The following is an 18,790-nucleotide window of genomic DNA, read 5'->3' on the forward strand; positions in this document are numbered from 1 at the left end:
ATGATTCATTCCGTTCTCCGAAGGCGGACGTGGAGGGAGGTGCTTGGCGATGAACCTAGTCGCCACGGGAGGCGCACTCCCAAAGGCCCACAGCTTCTGCTCTGGTCTCTGCTTACCCCAGTCTTCAACCGGGTGCTCACGCTCCCTCCCAAGCCAGGCAGTCCCGCCTCCAAGGCACGCGAAGCCACGCCCCCCTTCCCGGTCATTCCCTCGGAGCTGTCTGTTTGTTCCACATCAATTACAGGCTTCGGGGCGGGGCCAGGAGGGCGCAGGCGCAATGGGCGGCGGAAGTAGTGACTAGGGAAATAAGAAGGAAGGAAAGCGGCCTGCCGGGTTCTGTGGAGGGCACGGCGCTCCTCCTCCACAGCCTCCTCCTATTCCTCCCGCGGGAGGCTCCCGGCGGCCGCACGTGCCGCCCAGCCCAGGCTCCTCCCCTCCTCTGCCCCCGCCCGGGAGCGGCCAGGCGCTGCTTTCTCTCCGCCCGCCGAGATGGCGCTCGACCCCGCAGGTACGGGGGCGGGACGCGGGGGTTGCTGAGGAGTTACAGACGGGGTCCCTAACCGCGGCTCTGCGGTTGGGGGCTGGCCTGGAAAAGGGGCCGAGCGCTGAGGTGCACCGCTTCCGCAGACGTCAGCTTCACGCCCCGCCGGCCTGCCGCCTTAGGGTTTCTGGCGGCCGCAATTTCTTCCCAGCAGTCTTCGGTCTTCTTCCCGCTTCTTGGGGTTAGGGTTAGGTGAAAGGCGTTGGGTTTGCTGTGTAAACTCGCGTCCATTCGTGGCTTACATTTCCTCCTTAACGCGACTGGTCTCTTCGTCATCTTTTCCGCCCTTCTGGGGCACTGATTCCTTCAAATAATCTGTAATCCAACCTAAAAGCGAAAATCCAAAAGAGCCATCATTGTGGCAAGATTCAGTTTCTTGAGAAAGGATCTTCAGGGTTTTGATAAGCATTATTTTAACTTCAGCGTTAACACCCCACTTCCATTTGCAGCAGTGGTTTCGGGTTCCTCGCATTCCCGTCCTTAAAGCAGTTCACCTGCGCCTGTGTCCTTGCTTTAAGCTATTTGTTGTGGGAAGCTCACCTGAGGCATATTTAAAGGGTATTCATGTAAATATAGGGAACTTCATTTTGAAGGGAATAGTAACTGGTCTAATCAACTCCTTTCATTTTATGAATATGAAAACTTGAGGCATTGGAAGGAGTAGGAATAGCTTCAAACTTCTGGAGATTCGGAAATGGAAGTCATTTTGGTGACTCAAGGAGAGCGGAAAGTGTGTGTAGCCAACAAATAATACTACTTATTGAACGCTTTATTATCAAGCTAAGTATTCACAGTTGTCCAACAATAGTGTGCGGTATGGTAGATAGTATTATCTCCCTTTTATGGATTAAGAAACAGGATCAGGGACTACTATGAAGCCTAAAAGAATTTCTGGAACACCTAATGATCATACCAGTACTGGGCCAGGTGATTGAATTAGACTTTATGAGGCAGTTAGCAATTGATCTGGGCTTTAAAGGGAAACTTCCAGTGGTTGGAGTTGAAGAGGTGGCAGGATGAGGAAATGTACAGGCCGTAAAGTGTAATGTTTGGTTGCAGGGCGGAAATAAGGGGTGCCTAAGGAAAATTAGGTTAGAAAGTAGATAAAGGCCTGTTATAATAGCTGCAACCTCAGCATGGACCCATTGTGAGGCTTGAACTCACAACTCTGAGATTGATACCTGAACTGAGATTAAGAATCCGAAGCTCAAGCGTCTGAGCCATACAGGTGTGCCTTAGTTCTAGTATTTCTTAGCTGAAAGTGGTATTCAAAGCAGTCTCCTACAAATGAGGAAACGGAGGCCGAGAGGTCAAATGTTTTCAAACATCTATATTCTTGAATTTAGATCCAGTTGGAAATTAAGGAAAAAGAAATCCTACACGCCATCTCCACTTTTTTTTTTTTTTTTTTTTTTTTAAGATTTTATTTATTTGACAGCACAAGCCAGGGGGAGCAGCAGAGGGAGAGGGAGAGGCAGGTTCTGGGAGCCAGACGTGGGGCTCCATCCAGGACCCTGGGATCATGACCCTAGCCAAAGGCAGCCGCTCAACCAACTCAGCCACCCAGGCGCCCCATCCACTTTTTTACTGTCCAGTTACTCTTAACCCACTCAAATCTTGTGGTATGCCCAAGGCTATGCAGCTAATTGCTGGTAGAGTCCAGTCTGGAATAGAATTCTGTAATATACTTGCATGGTTACAGACCATGCCTCTGTTGGAGTATTTCTTGATTAAACAAATACGTGCCTGTTACATGTCCCAGGCATACAATGGTAGAAGAAAGACCACCCACCCACCTCTATGCCCCCATATATATTCTGCCAGATTATGATAAATATTATGAAGAAAATAAGCAGTGTCATGTGGTAGGTGGTAAAGAGTGGACTACCTCAGAGTGGTATGTGAACAGATCTATGAGGAAGTATTTGAATTGGAATCTGAAGGACAAGATGAAGTAGTTATGTGAAGAGGTAGGGAAAAAGTATGCCAGGCAGTCAGAAGTAGCAAATGCTTAAATATTTGCCATGAATGAGGGCCAGAGTGGTGGAGCTCCATAAGGGAAGATGTTGGGAAAGTAGGCAGGAGCTAGATGCTGCAGGGCCTTGAAGGCTCTGATAGGAAAGCACTGGTGGGGCTTCTGAAGAGGGCAGTGGCATATTATAATGTCTTTACTACCCTGACTGTAGTGGTATCATGCACTATGGAGGGGTCCTGAATGCAAGCAGGGAAATAGGTTAAGAGGTGGTGGCAGTAGTCCAGACCAGATATGTTAGTATCTTAGACTGGAATGGTATTAGAAAAGCTGGAAAAGAATATAAAGCTTATTAGGTTGATGTTTTGGAGGAACAATTGAGAAGACCTGCTGTTGCATTGAATAAAGATGGTGAGGTAAAGGGAGGCATTAAGGATTAATTAATGGGTTTTTAACTGACTGGGTGGCTAGTAATGGCCAAATCTAACAGTATGATCTTTGGAAACTTGATTAAAAGCAGGGATGGAAGCAGGATTGAATGGGAAGAAAGAAAGTGGAGTCAGCAAGTTGGAAGTTTTAAATTTTTCTTCTCTGTTTAAATTCCAGAATAAAAATATAATAAAGCTGTGCTCGCTTTGGCGGACATATACTAAAATTGGAATGCTACAGAGAAGATTAGCGTGGCCCCTGTGCAAGGATGACACCCAAAAATATATTAAAGCCAGTTTTGAGTTTTTTAACTTCATTTTTGTTTGGTTCTTGAGTTGAAGCATAGGTTCACATTTTGATATTTCTCTTGCTTTTTATACAGTGGCTTGTGCCCATGCTGGTAGTTGTATCAGATGAGGTTTACATAGCAAAGTCTGTTTTCCCATTGGTTTATGTTAGATTTTTAAAAATATTTTTTATTAAGTTTTTAATTTTAATTCCACTATTGTTGACAGTGTTATTAGTTCCCGGTGTACACTATAGTGATTCCACAGTTCTGTGCGTTACTCAGTGCTCATCAGGGTAAATGTACTCTTTAATCCCTATCACCTATTTCATCCATTCCTCCACCTACCTCCCCTGTGGAAACAATCTGTTCTCTATAGTTAAGTCTGTTTCTTCATGTGTCTGTTTCTTTCTTTCTTTCTTTTTTTTTGGTGTTTGTTTTTCTTAAATTACATATGAGTGAAATCATACGGTATTTGGCTTTCTCTGACTTATTTTGCTTACCATTACACTCTCTAGCTCCATCCATGTCATCCTAAAAAGCAAGATTTCATTCTTTTTTATGGTTGAATAATATTCCATTGTTTATGTATATATCACCGCTTTATCCATTCATCTATTGATGGACACTTGGGTTGCTTCCATAATTTGGCTATTGTAAATAATGCTGCTATAAATATAGGGGCACATGTATCCCTTTGAATTAGCGTTTTTGAATTTTGGGGGTAAATACCTAGTAGCATGATTGGTGGATTCGAGGGTAGTTCTAATTTTTAGGTTTTGGAGGAATCTCTGTACTGTTTTCCACAGGGGCTGTGCCAGTTTGCATTCCCACCAACAGTGTAGGAGGGTTCCTTTTTCTCCACATCCTCTCCAACACTTGTTTCATGTGTTTTTGATGGTAGCCATTTTGACAGGTATGAGGTGATGTCTCATTGTAGTTTTGATTTGCATTTCTCTGATCAGTGATGTTGAGCATCTTTTCACATGTCTGTTGGCCATCTGGATGTCTTCTTTGAAAAAATGTCTGTTCGTGTCTTCTGCCCATTTTTTAATTGGATTATTTGGTTTTTTGGTGTTGAATTGTATGAGTTCATTATATACTTTGGATACTAACCCTTTATCAGATCTATTATTTGCAAATTTCTTCTCCCATTCAGTAGGTTACCTTCATTGGTTTATGTTAGATTTTTAAAGATCTTTATACAAGTTTGATCTTCATTTGGCACAGCTTTTAACTAACTTTGTAGGCTCCATTTTTTCTCAAGCAGCTCTGAACCCAGCATTGAAATGCAGATTACATACTTAGTCTTCTATGTAGTTTTATTGACACTATTCTCCTTTTCATTAATGTAGGGGTAATAAGGGCACTCTTTGTACATTTATCAGCTGTAATTATGTTCATTATTTTCTATTACTATTTGAATGCAGAGAGAAAAAGCTGGAGGGTGTTCACAACACCCAAGAAAAGTGGCTGCAGAAAGAGATTAATATTTGTAAAAAAATACTCGTATGTGGTTTGCTCTGGGATATTCAGATTTAATTTACTAAGCCTCTGACATTTTAAAATAGTCCAGACAGTTCTAATATGCAAACAGTAGAAAAGGAACCACTGTTCCGACCTCTTCCACTTTTATTGACTTATTCTTTAGCTTTGTTTTCTTAACAGTCTAATCCCCCTATTTCCAGAGAAAATTATCCCTACATTTTTAGCCATGAATGGGACCTTTGATGGCATAGTAATGGTTCAGAAATATACAGTATAGCTCATTCTTGCATAATAGACTTAAGCATAGTCTATTCCATATTTGCCAGTTTAGTATCCCTTCTACAAGTATATTTTGAAAATCTAGTCAGACTTAAGTGATTGAAAATTTAAATGATTATATATTTTGAATGAATAACACATGATCCCCTATAGGAACAATTTTAAAAGTGGTGCTTGTTAAAATAGAATTTTCAAAAAGGTAAAATTACTACTCATGCAAATACAAAATGAATGTGTGTTGAAGATTTTCTTCAATTCATTAGTGTAGGAACTAGTAAAACAGTCCAAAAAGCATTTGACAAGCTAGATGCATAGACCATTTCATAGATTGCTTGCTTAGATAAAAGAAAAATGGTTAGTTTACAACAGGACCATACACTGTAATCTTTGGGGTTATCTTTTCCACTGGTCAGAAATTATTTCTGTCTTTATTCTACAAAGTTCTAGACATTAACCTCCTCCTGTACCAAGTTGTAAAAGGGCCTGGTAATGGAAAGTCAAGCCCAGGACTATACTGAAAGAACACTTAGTTATTCCTTTGCTATTTCCAGATTCCAGAGAATTTTCCAACATTATATTCCCAGATGACAACCTACAAAAACCTGGGCCTGATAATTTTGATTACTTTATCTAATAACCAGAAGAGATTCCTTTCTCCTCCTCACCCTCTTGTATCATTTCCTCTTTTAGCAGGGTTCCTCATCCATTCCCTCATCCATTAGGGTGGATTTGTTCTCTACTTTTGCATAGTGGGGCAACAGCAGCAGAGAGAAGTGTTCTTAACCAGGTGTGTGTGTCGCTGTTACGGTGTTTTCCAGAAATCTAATTAGGGGAGGAATATGGGATAGCGAGAGCTCAGAGGATGGAAAGTGGAGTCAGGAATTTCATGACATCCCATGCATAGATGTTGAAGATGTATCTTGGGGGGGGGGGTGTGTCATGGCAGTTCTTGGAATATTTGAATTATAGGGGTTCTGTTAGTGGTTCTTGTGGGTATATAGGTAGATTAGCTTTAGGGTACCAGCACTTATCAAATTCACTGGAAATTAAGTTAGACATCTAAACAGATTAGAAGAATCTTTTCAGAGCACTGTGTGACTAATATATAAAAGGTTATGTAGCTGATCAGAAAAATTTTGATTTTATTATTGCTTCAGTAGCTCTGTAGTGTTCTCTTAGACATAGATTACATTGGTAGTTCAGGCTTAAAAATCTGTTGAGCTTGTAATTTTTATATATTTCTAAACTCGAAGTAAGTATATTGGTTATAGGAGTTGTGAATCACAAATCCTGAAATGTTTTGTCAACCAGCTTAGGGAATTTGAATTTTATCCTGAGAATGATGGGAAGATGCTGCAGATTTTTAGGCAAATAGAACTTTCCTTCATTTTCTGTTTATCTGGCTTTTCATCAGATCCAGGTTATTTGTTCCCAGCAAAATACTGCCTCAGTGGTGTTGTCTTTCTCATGGTATCATATTTGGAAGCACATTGATGTCTGTCTCTCATAGGTGATAGTAATTTTAATCACCCAGTCAAGGGCTTTGTCCCATTTGTTTTTTCCTCTCACCATTTATCAGTAATCTGTGGGGAGACCATTTAAGACTAGGCAAATACCGATTCCTCATCAAAAAATTCCCTTTGATGTGGTATCCATTGATGATTTTTGCCTGATTAAGTCTTCCCTACAATGGTTGCAGAGTGACGATTTTCTATCTCCAGCATTCTCTCCACATTTATTGGATGGTTGTTGGCGTTTTGATACAAGCCAGGGGTCATTTTGTTTCTTGTTTATTTATAGATTTATTATAAATACACACTCATGATTCCTTTTTTTCCAGTTATAACTTGTTGCCGTATGTAATTATTTTGGTGCTCACATTTTCCCAGATTTTGCCAGTGAGAGCATTCCTTCAAACTAGCTTCCGGGTCCTTGTGATATGCTCCCATCCTTTTTTGGAGCATTTCCTTTTTTTTTCTCACAAGGTATTTCTGGCCCATCCATAGATTTAGTCCTATCTCTTACAAACCCTGGTTCCTTTCTTTGGGCATGACCTTAGAGACCAAGGTCTGGGGACCATTGGATGTTTTACATGCAAGTAATTGATGAATGGTATGCTCTTAGGAAAAAACCTGTGAGGGACTGAGGGGAACAGGAAAGGGAAGGGGAAGAAGCTGAGCAAGGATGTGGTTTCAGGGAAGGCCTCTTTCTACCTGATGAGCTCTGGTGCACCGCAGCATGCAGGGCTTGTCCCACTTTGGAGGCAAGGGCTCTGGGCTTTTGTGACCTCTGTCAGTCCTTGCCCACTGCAGGAGATGGGAGGGGGGCAGCAGGCAGGAGAGCTGGAATATGCTGCCATGCCCCGGGCAGTCCTGAAAAGGTTACAGGTGTGAGTGCTCCTGCATTAGCTTTCTCCTAAAAATCTTGTATCTGAAGCTCTTAGGAACCTTTGTTCAGTTAGTGAAAGTTGGGAGAGTGGTAGGTCAGGTAGGAAGGGCTAGGTACACAAACATAAATACACACAGGTGTCTGTACTGGCTCCAGGTGTGGATATCATGGGGTTGTGGTAATGACATTGGCTTCAGATAGACATAACATCTGCCAAACTGTGCTTTGTTTTTTTCCCTCTAGGCCATTTGACATACTGTTCTTTCTTTTTAGAATTTTCCCTCTCTTCCCCATCCCCAAGTCTGTCTAATTCTTGTTCATTTTTCACACTTCACTTTAGAATTCTTTGCATAGGAAGCTTTCCCTGATTGTTACCACCCCACAATCTTTCAAAAAACAATTTTAAAATTACTTGAGATTTTTAAAAACTACCAAAATGTCAAATAACTTGGGTATAGAGTTTTTCATTCTAGACCTAGAGTTTTTTCCTTGAGAAATAAAGTGGAACTTATAGATGTGAATGTCTGTGTCCAATGATTTGAAAGATGAAGAAAAGCATCATGTGGAGAATGAGAATATGTAACTGTGTAGTAAACAGTAAATGTTTTTTATATGATTTCTCCTCTTTAAGTTTATCAGAGACTAGAATGATTAGAGAAGATAAACCAGTTCATTACATCTAGACAGTAAGAGATTGCCCACCAGGGGTCGGGGGGAGCACTGTCGTTTTATGGAAATAGCACCCAGTTGAATTGGGAAATTTGTAATGATATCTTCTTGTTTTAGACTTTGCCATTAATCTTAGGCCCAATTCTAAATGGCATAATCTCAGGTTTGAGGATGAGGAGCAGGGAGAGTAAGGTTTATCAGATAACTGTGAATGCTGCTTTTTTTTTTTTTTTTTTAATTTAAGATTTTACTTACTTATTTGACAGAGAGCACAAGCCCATAGAGCAGCAGGGAGAAGCAGGCCCCCTGCGGAGCAGGAAGCCCAACTTGGGGCCCAGTCCCAGGAGCCTGGGATCTTGAACTGAGGTAAAGGCAGTCACTCAACAGGTGCCCCTGAAAGCTGCTTTAAGCCTTAAACATCTATGATTTTTAAATACTTGCAGTTGGTCTCAAAAGATTCTTGACTCAGCACAGATGGTTCACCATAGAAAAGAAACGTCGTTTATGTTCCATTGACTAGAGGACTCTCATTTTTGTATAAGGGTGTTAATAGCATACGTGTAGAAGTCCCTAAGTTTATAAAGATGTCAAAAAATACCACCTTTTACTTGATGTAAGTGGATCAAACAAAACTGCCCAAATAAGAACACCGATGCCCAAATTCGCTTTCTCCCCCACCAGCCCTGATTATATTGTAACATTTTTGAGTTAAGAGATTGAGGGGAAAATTTTTTTAAAAACATGGTATTTAATATCCTTCATTGTGTTTGCCGAGGAACTGTTACTGGGAGTTTTTTGTTCCTTGTTTTTGTTTTATTTTTTACAGATCAAAGGAGTGTTAAGTATAATGAATTAAAATACTGAGTTTCAAATGTTTTTGTGGTGGAATAAGGAACTAGCCTCCTATTCTTATTGTGTAGACACCCTAGCATGGTGACTGATGCATAGTAGGTGCCTAATATTTGTTAATAGAATGAATGTCCATAATTATCACATGTTGAAACACTCTTAGTCATGGGTCACTTAATAAACAGTTTGAATGTATATTTGCCATGTGCCAACAGTTAAAGGGAATTAGGAGATGACTGAGACTTGGTCTTGGACCTCATTAAACTTATATTTCATGCTGTGTTTCTTGATTTAGCCACATATTAGAATTATTTGAGGAGCTTTTAAAAATACAAATGCTTGGGGCACCTGGGTGGCTCAGTGAGTTAAGCCTCTGCCTTCGGCTCAGGTCATGATCTCAGGGTCCTGGGATCGAGCCCCGAATCAGGCTGTCTGCCCAGCAGGGAGCCTGCTTCCCCCCGCTCTCTTTGCCTGCCTCTCGGCCTACTTGTGATCTTTCTCTCTGTCAAATAAATAAATCTTTAAATAAAATAAAATAAAAATACAAATGCTTGGGTTTATCCCAGCATTTCTGATGTAACTGGTTTGGGTGGTGCCCAGGCATCAGAATTTTACAAAGCCTTCTCAAGTGCTTATTAGAAGATGCAGCCAGAATTGAGAACTTCTGGTACCAAAATCTGTCTTAGTGTCTTTGGCCTGCCATAACAGCGTACCATAGACTGAGTGGCTTAAACAACAGATACTTATTTTCCCACAGTTCTGGAGGCTGGAGAGTCCAAGCTCAAGGTGCTGGCCAATTTGGTTGCTAGAATCTTTTTATAAGACCACCTGTCAGATTAGGGCCCTACCCATATGATCTCCTTTAACACTTAATTGCCTCTCCAGATAAAAGTCATATTAAGGTTTAGAGCTTCAGGATGAAGTGGAGTGGGGGAGGGGGACAAAGATTCAGTCCATGGCAACCACTGCTCTGTCAGGAAAAGAAGATTGCACAGGTGGTGTGATGTGATGTATGAATCCAGATGCAGTTAGAGCCATGGAGTTGTTGTGCCCCAAATCCTGGGCTTAAAGGAGGAGAAGGCACTTTCAGGTGCTGAGGTCAGAGAGAACTTTGGGATGGAACAAGTGTTTGATTTTAAGGTGGTAGACTTTGTTAAGAAAATAAGAGGTAGAAAATGGAAGATAAGGACAGAAGATTGAGCTGGAGTTTGACTCTACAGTTACTTGCTGGGTAATGTTGCAAGATTGCTTTGGGTTTTCTGAGCTCCTGCTACTTTGTAATACCTTGTGTGTGATGTTTGTAAAACAATTCCTTCTACCACTTCCTTCCTTCCTTCCTTTAAATATTTATTGTGCTTCTTCTGTGTACCTTATAAATGTAAGCTGATTTTTTTTTCTTTTTTCTTTTCTTTCTTTCTTTTTTTTTTTTTTTTTTTTTTAAGGTAAGGAGTATAACATAACCACCAGGATGCAGAATGCAGATTTAAGTTGTTGAAATCATGATGCCGGTGGGACTTGGAAATTGCCAACAGACACTTGAAAATGTGGGCAGAGTAAATTTTGGAGCTGGAAATAATCACTGAGAACATGGCATAATCAGCAGCATCTTTAAAGGTAGAACCTCGTGGGGTTGCTGCAGAAGGACTAGGAGCAGATCTTGGAATTGTTTATGCTTTTCCTAGTATTACGTTTTTTCAGAATATTTTTGAGACTCCTTTAGGATTTGCCTTCAGCCTGTATAGTCCATTCATCTCAATATCCTCATTTTTGGCAAGTTTCTTGTATAGGAAGTGAACTTGAATTTCAGCCAACGTTAGCTAGGGGCAGTCTGGTGAAGGTGGTAGGTGATCATCCTGGGAAATGGAAATGCTCCTCCCCAAGAAAAGTTGTATAATGGAACTGGTTTTCGTGTTAACACACATGGACTCTGAAGGCCATGCCAAGAAAGCCATGAGTGGTGTGAGCAAAGTTTGATTCTTTGAAATAAGTGAATAACCTCTCAAGTGTAAAAATAATTCCCCCCACTCCATTACAAAGTGGCACATGTTTTCTGAAGAAATGTTATGAAATATTGTAAGATGAAGGAGAACTGGTGGAATAGAGTGGCCAAAGGCACTGAGGAACATTCATAGATTTGAATATAGTCTACCATGTTCCAGATGTACCATCAGAGAAAAATCAGGTGTGTATTGCTGAGAAGGCATAGGCATACTGTCCCTTATTTCTTTCTCAAATACCTGTTTATGTCTCTCATAACACTGCTGATTTTCTCTTATGTATCAATGGGAAATTTTGCTTGTAGGAAAAGATAGTCTCAAAGTTTTACCAAGTAAAGTAAATGTGAAACTTTTTCATTTAAGAAATTATGGCCACGATGGAGATTGCAGCACATTTCTAAAATTGGCATGTCGTCTTGTATAAGTTAATTTCCTGCTTTGGTATACCTTTAGATTTGTTGTCCCTTTTTGGCCTCATCTTGGTTAAAGTAATGTGGGTGGAAGAGGAAGTTTTCACACCTCGCAATCTACAGAATCTGAGGTCCAAGAAATAGGTGCTTTTGGGAAATGGGCACATCTACTGTGAACTGGGTGGTTATTAACAATGAAAGCTGATAGGACAAAATAGTTCATATGAAGACTACTGTTGTGAGCTATAGGGTATCTGACCCAGAAGCTAAGCAGAAGTAGGCGCATCTACCTCACTGACTTGCTTTCCCTATCTTTTTTGAAGTTTGAGCTTATAAAAAATTAGGTTATTACCAGTTGACCTAATATGTGATGTTTACTTTGAAGATATTTTTTCAGCCAACTGACAAATGGCTTGTGGTAGGTTTTTTTTTTTTCTTTTCTTTTAAATAAATTTTCAACATGCTAGAAATCAGAGAATCAGAATTCATTTAACGCTCTGATAAAGAAAAAAATCTGAAGAGTGAGGTTTTTTTTTTGTTTTTGTTTTTTTTTAAATTTTGCCTGTGCTTCTGATGCTTCTGAAACAATCTTGACTATCTGAGGGTTATTTCACACTTTGCATAACTTCCGAAGCTTATATAACCTTATTTGCTGAAATCTCTTTAAAGAGGCCACCACCTGTGTGTGTGTGTGTGGTGTGTCATGGAAGAATATTCGAGACCTGGGTTACATGATCTTGGCTTTGCTGCTTTAGCAGAGACTTGATTTATTTAACCCTGTGGGTCTCCACTTCTCTATCCGCAAAACGGAATCAGTACCTTCACCTGGGTGGGCTGTTACAGACTGTGGTCGTTCATTGCCTCATCTTGAAGGCCTTATAGCCAGAGGCAGGCTGGAATTTGGGGGTGGAGGGGGGAGAATATCTCCTACTACTGATTTTCTTTTCTGGTTTTGTTCGTTCAAGTAGGGCCTGAAGGAACGAATGTGAAAGGAGCACTGATCTTCACTGTCTTAATTTCCCCAGCTTAAGTATCTCTATCACCCACCCACCCCTTCCTCTTATTATTATAGCAAGAAAGTACGAGCAAGCTGGCAGAACCCGAGAATCTGATCAAGATCATCCCTATTTTTGTGCTGTTGAAAACTGGAAGCTGCCTAGCTTCCTGGTGTGAAGCACTTATTGGAAATGTAGCAATTGAGAATACTGGTCTTTCTATGTTTTTCCTGATACCATCTGCTTGGAGCCCTTCATTTCTAGGCTCTTGGTAGCTGGTAGAGAGACCTAAAGATAGAAACTGTGGCTAATGAGGATACCGTTGCAAACTTACTGCAAGCATTTTTCTTGTTTTTCTTCCAGAGTAAAAGTAGCATGGAAATGTCTTCAGGAGTGAATAAATTTAACCAGGAAGTTAAAAAAAAAAAAAAAAAAAGTGGCATTTTCTAAACAAGAATCAAATTCGTTAAATTAGAACATTCTCACTATTGTAAAGGCATACCTTGCCCTTCCAATGTCACTTATTTCCAATGAAAGATTCTGTAATACTCTGATTTGCTTCACTGTTATCTTTGTGGATTCATAGCAACTGCTGTTGTCAGTAGACTTACAATCTAATCTACTCCCGCCATACTGCAAGAATTTGTGAGCCCCCAAGCAAAATCTGAGCTAACAAATTCAGCCAGTGAAAAAGGTGAAAATTGACTTTCAGGTGATGATAGAATGTTGAGAAGTTAGAGCTTTGGAAATTTTCTTCGGTGGTGTTATCCTGATTCTTTATCTCAGTATAAATTCATATGACTATATAGTAGCAAACTCTCAAAATTTGATTTTTTTTTTTTTTGCAGGTTCTTATACAAATGTATAACATATATGCATCACATTGACGTCGAGAGAATCATTCTGAATTTTATGAATAAAAAGGATAATTTTATAATTGCTGAAGATAGCTTTGTAATATGTATAAAAATTGTAATTAATATTCAGTGGTTGATAAGCTATCAAATGAGAGCATCTTTAGCAGAATTTATTTATATATTTTTATTTCTGATTTAACACCAAGAATTTGGAAAATCTAAATATTCATGTGATTCTGTAATTGTTTTTGTTTGTTTTGCCGTAGGAGGTTTTAGAAGACTGTTCAGAAGGAATTTTTGCAAGCCATTTCAAACATATGTTTAAATAGGAATTATAACCTAGAATTCATAAATAGGTAAATTTCTGTTATAATTTCTTAAGGAAAAATAGCTTAATATTACACAACTCTGCCCATTTAAGAAACTGATTTAAAAAATTAGTGCTTTTGTTATCTGAGACCACTGCAAAGTTTCTAGAACAAAAGATACTCATCAGGACACAATATTAAGAAGTTGTATAGTTTAAAATTATATAAGTGAAAGGAAGAGGTAACATTTTGAAATTGATTTTATAAACTAGGTCAGTGTATTACAGTGTTTCCTCTACTCCTCATTAATTATCATGTTAATAACTGATGCCTCCTAAAGTGTGTGCTGCAGACCAGGAGGAAAGAAGTATGTGGAGATAGTCTCCTGTTTCATTATTTCCCTTCAAGTACACATCAGCTTTCACTCCACAGGAAGTCTCACCGGCACCGGAAATTCACCATGTCCACAGCTGAAGTCCTCTCCCACCTGGTGTTTCTCATGTGGTCACAGCATTTCCCTGGGAGCCAGAAAAACTGGCAGCCTTCTTTGAATCCTCTTTTCCTTAGTCCCTGCAGGCCCTGTGATTCTGTAGGGCCTCCCTCGAAGCTGCCTTTTTTTCTCCATCCATATTTCCAGTGCCTTCTATAAGCTCACTGTCCTTTTTCCCATCTGACAGCAGCTCTGGCAAAACTAAGGAGAAAGATGGGCATAAATAAATAGTTTAGGCCAGGTTTCAGTAAACCAGGGTCCAGGCAAAATTTAGTAAGGTCTGTAAGCTATGGATGGTTAGTTACATTTTCAAAGGGTGGTTTAAAAAAGCATATACATGACAGAGATAGTTTGTAGCCTACAAAACTGTATTCACAAGTCTGGTCCTTAACTAGAAATAGTTTGTTGAACCCTGGCATAGGCAGTGAAAATTGGGATACAACTATAGGTGTGCTAAAGAGGAAAAAAAATCATGTGAATATCTTCATATCATTATTTGGAAAATTTGACGAAATGGATAGTTTCCTTGTGAAATACAAATTTGCTAAAACTGTAACTGACTAAAAAATAAAAAGCCCTTAGAAAACAGAATTGGTAGGTAAAACTCTGTGTCTGTCTCACACACAGACTGCAAGACCTAGGCCCTAACAGCTGGTGTACCGGTCAAGAATTCCAGCAGAGACCATCAGTCATTTGACTGTGGTAGCTAGTTGGGCAAGTCTGAAATGTAGGGCCGGCCAAGCTATGGGGAAGGATGGCTATCAGCATTAGAACCCTTGGTTCTGAGCTGAAGCCACAGTTTGCAGAAAGCATTCTTTAGGAAAATCTTAGTTCTGTTCTTCAGGCTTTTGAAGGCAGCTATGCTCCCCACTATACCACCAACGCTGTTCTTTAGGCTTTTGAGACCCACCCAGGTTAGCTAGGAAAATCTAGTTTACTTAAAGTCAACTGATTATAGACTTTAATCACATCTGCCAAGTACCTTCCCAGCAAAACCGGATTAGTGTTTGTTTAAATAATTGGAGAGGATAGCCTAGCCAAGTTGATTCCTAAAACTGATAGTCACAGGTAGTTTCTACCAAACTTTAAAGGAACTGTTAATCTTTATTTTATACAGAGTGTTCAGAGAATACAAGGGGAAAGTTAGGTCCATAGTTTATCATTTAAATAATGTAACTGTTACACCAAAGCAACTCAGAGGAAAATCATAGGCCAGTCTCAACAGAGAGATCACTATAAAAATTCTAAATGGAATTTGAGCATCCAAGACCGAGGTGCTGTTAGTTTATACTTACCATTTTTCTAAAGGACCTAGCCAGTAAGCATTTAAGAAGAAAGAGCAGAGCTGTCCCTGTGATTGTCCACATAGAAATTAGAAGACTATGGCCAATTTACTAGAACTAATGAGAAGTAAGATTGTGTTGGCTAAATAAGGACAATAAAAAATTTAAGTGAAACTAGCAATAAATAATTACATGTTACTTAACCCTTACTAGTAGAAATAAATCTAGTAAAAGATGAATAATATCTTTAAAGAGAAAATTACAGAACTTTTTATCTACTTAATTATTTAAAAGTTACATGTTAAAATCACCCACTATGAGTGCAGTTATTTATCCTGTTTTAAAGCTAATATAAATTGAGGTAAAATATGCAGTGAAATCTATAGGTTGTAAGTTGTGATACGTGTCTACAACTGACCGAATCAAGACCTCTTCCAGAGAGTATCCTCCTCAACTCCCATAGATAACCAGTGTTCTATTCTTTATCACCACAATTTTTTATGTTGAATCATGTAGTATTTACTCTTGGACCTGGCTTCCTGTTCTCAACAGTTTTTAAGCTCCACCCATATTGAGTGTATCAGCAGTTACTGTATTGCTGAGTAGTATTCAGCTGGGCATTTAGGTTGTTTCCAATTTTTGGCTAGTGTGAATGCTTCCATAAACAGACTTGTACAAGTCATTTTCTGGAAATGTGTTATTGACGATAGGTGAATGAATACCTAGGAGTGAAAAGTAGGTTGGGTGTATATTTAACTATAACTTAACAATTAGTTTTCCAAAGAAGTTTATCTCTTCACACTCTTACCAGCAATATATGAAAGTTCCAGTTGCTCCACGTTCTGACATTTGGTGTTAGTATTTTTAATTTTAGTCATTCTTGTGGGTGTGTAATGGTATAATGGGGTTCATTTGCATTTTCTTAATGACTGATGATTTGGAACACCTGTTTATTTACATATTTACAATTTGTCTATATTTTTGAGGAATCCATTCACCCCTTTTGTCCCTTTTTTATTGGTTTTTTTATTTGGTTGTTTGTATTTTTGTTATTGATCCATAGGAGTTTTTTCCATACAGAAATATTTCCATACAGAAATAGCTACATTCAAATCCTTTGTCAAATAAGTCTATGTATCTACATACATAGATATAGATCTGTTCCTATTTCTGTATTTATCTGTGTCTGTATCTGTCTATCTACTGTGAACGCTTTCTCTTGGCTTGCCGTTTAATTTTCTTCATGGTGTTTTTCGATGAACAGGTTTTATATTTGAAATTAAATTTATCTTTTTCTCTTCTGTTTAGTGTCTTTGTGTCTTCTTAAAAAAATCTTTTTCTACTCTGAGGAATTGAAGTTTTGTTTGGTTTAATAGTTTTAGTTTTCATATTTAGGTTTATAATCTGGCAAATTAGTTTTTGTGGGTACTGTGAAGTAGATCAGAAGGTTTAGGCTGATTTCCCCCCCTACCTCCATTTTTATCCAGGTCTACCACCCTTTGTTGAAAATGCTTTTATTGGGTGCCTCAGTGGCTCAATTGGTTACACGTCTGCTTTCAGCTCAGGTCATGATCCCAGAGTCCTGGGATCAAGTCCCTCATTGGGCTCCCTGCTCAGTGAGGAGTCTGCTTCTCCATCTCTCTATCCTTCCTCTTTGCTCACACTCTCAAATAAATAACTAAAATATTAGGAAAAAATGCTTTTGTTTCTTCATTCAGTAACCTTGGTGAATATGTCGAAATAAAGTGACTGTATATAAGTGGGTACATTTCTGGACTGTTTTATTACATGAATCTGTTTATCCTAATTATACCTGTACTACACCACCTTGATTGCTGTAGCTTTGTAGTGAGACTAGGAACCACCTGAAATCAGGTATGTAAGTCATCCAGATTTGTTCTTCTGTTTTACTGTTTTGGTTACTCTAAGTCCTTTACTCTTAGATGTTTTTAAGCTTTTTAAAATTATAACTTTATTTTGAAACAGCTTTATGTGTAACACATAAAGCTGCAAAACGTGGCAGTTTTCATGTTCCTTTTCTCCAGTTTTTCCTAATGATACTGTCTCTCATAACCTTAGTATAGGTCTTCAGTGAGTATGATATTGCCTTCAAAGGGGCAAAAATTGTTAACGGAGGGAGAAAATAATCTTGATCTTTCAATATATGAAGTGCTGTTATACATGCAGCACATAAATAAAGAGACAATGTGTCTGTGGTATTAACATTTCATGGGGGGCATTAGGAAAAACAAAAACCTTTATAAAGGCTCTACTAGAGTAAAAATGGAAAAAAATTGGGACACACAGCTCTAAATTATACATAAGGAAACCAGGAATTGGCATTGGTATGCTAATTCAGGTACATACCTTAGTTGAACTTTATCAGATTTTACGTGTGTGTGTGTGTGTGTGTGTGTGTGTGTGTGTATGTGTGTGTGTTTATGGTATTTTTATTGCTGGTGAATAGTTAGGTAGCCATGATCACAGCATTCAGAAGTCTTCAATCAGCACGAAGGAATCCACTGTTTGCTTTTAATCGTCCTACTGCTTCTTTAGCTCTGAACTACTGGGAACCAGTGATCTGTTTTCCATTACTCCAGTTTTGTCACTTTAAGAATGTTATATAAATGGAATCATACAATATGTAGCCCTTTGAGATGGTCTTTTTTTCATTCAATTTAATGCGCTTGAGATCCATCCAGGTTCCTGCCATTGTTGGATGTCAGTAATCCATTCTGTTTTATTGCTGAGTAATATTCCGTTGTCTTGATGAACTGTTACTCACTTGCCTGTTGAAGTACTTTTGGGTTAATTCCATGTTTTGGCTTTTACGGGTAAAGCCACAGTGAACATCTGCCCACAGGTTTTTGTGGGAACATATTTTCATTTCTTGGGATAAATCCTGATGAGTGTTTTTGCTGGGTCACATGGCAGCTGTATGTTTAACTTGATAAGAAACTGCCTGATTATTTTCCAGAGTGCCTGTACCATTTAATGTTCCTACTGGGAATTTCAGAGATCCAGTTACTCTGTATCCTTGTTCGCACTTAGTATTACTACTTTTTTTCTTTTAGCCATCTTAATAGGTCTTTAATGATAACTTTTGTAACTTTATTTTGGATTTCCCTAATGACTAATGATACTAAGCATCTCTTCACGTGTTTATTTGCTATCCTAATATCTTTTTGTATAGTGTCTGTTCAAGTCTTTTGCCCATTTCTAAATGGATTGTTTTCTTACTGCTGGAGTTTAAAGAAGTCTGTATGTATTTTGGATGCAAGTCCTTTTTCAGATATGAAATTTGTGAATAATCTTTCCCACTATGTGACTTGTCTTTATCTTCCTAAGAGCAGTTTCTGTGAAAGCTTTTAATTTGGATGAAGTTTAAATTTATTGATTTTTTTTTTTTTTTTTCTTTTATGGATCATGAGTTTGGTGTTATGTATAAGAACTCTTTGTTTAACTCTGGGTCATGAAGATTTTCTTCTGTGATTTCTTATTCAAGTTTTTCTCTTTGACCTTTTTATTTTGAAATAATTTAGAGACTCA

General features: G+C 38.8%; 1 protein-coding gene and 1 pseudogene across 2 annotated transcripts in view; both read left to right on the forward strand.

Moving 5' to 3' along the window:
• Nucleotides 1-310: 310 nt before the first annotated feature.
• The window catches only part of CMC1 (C-X9-C motif containing 1), an 86,757-nt gene continuing 68,277 nt past the window's right edge, over nt 311-18,790 (forward strand). For both annotated transcript variants that reach the window (XR_004383087.1, XM_032861013.1), the window contains exon 1: nt 311-508. Coding sequence is in view for 1 of the 2 variants with exons in the window: in XM_032861013.1 (XP_032716904.1) it covers nt 490-508 (19 nt within the window). In the remaining variant the exon portion in view is untranslated. The remainder of the gene's footprint in view (nt 509-18,790) is intronic.
• LOC116869837 lies at nt 3,142-3,242 on the forward strand (annotated as a pseudogene).

The sequence above is a fragment of the Lontra canadensis genome, unplaced genomic scaffold (genome assembly GCF_010015895.1).
Source record: "Lontra canadensis isolate GAN:19392208 unplaced genomic scaffold, GSC_riverotter_1.0 scaffold20, whole genome shotgun sequence".
Classification (NCBI taxonomy): Eukaryota; Metazoa; Chordata; class Mammalia; order Carnivora; family Mustelidae; genus Lontra; species Lontra canadensis.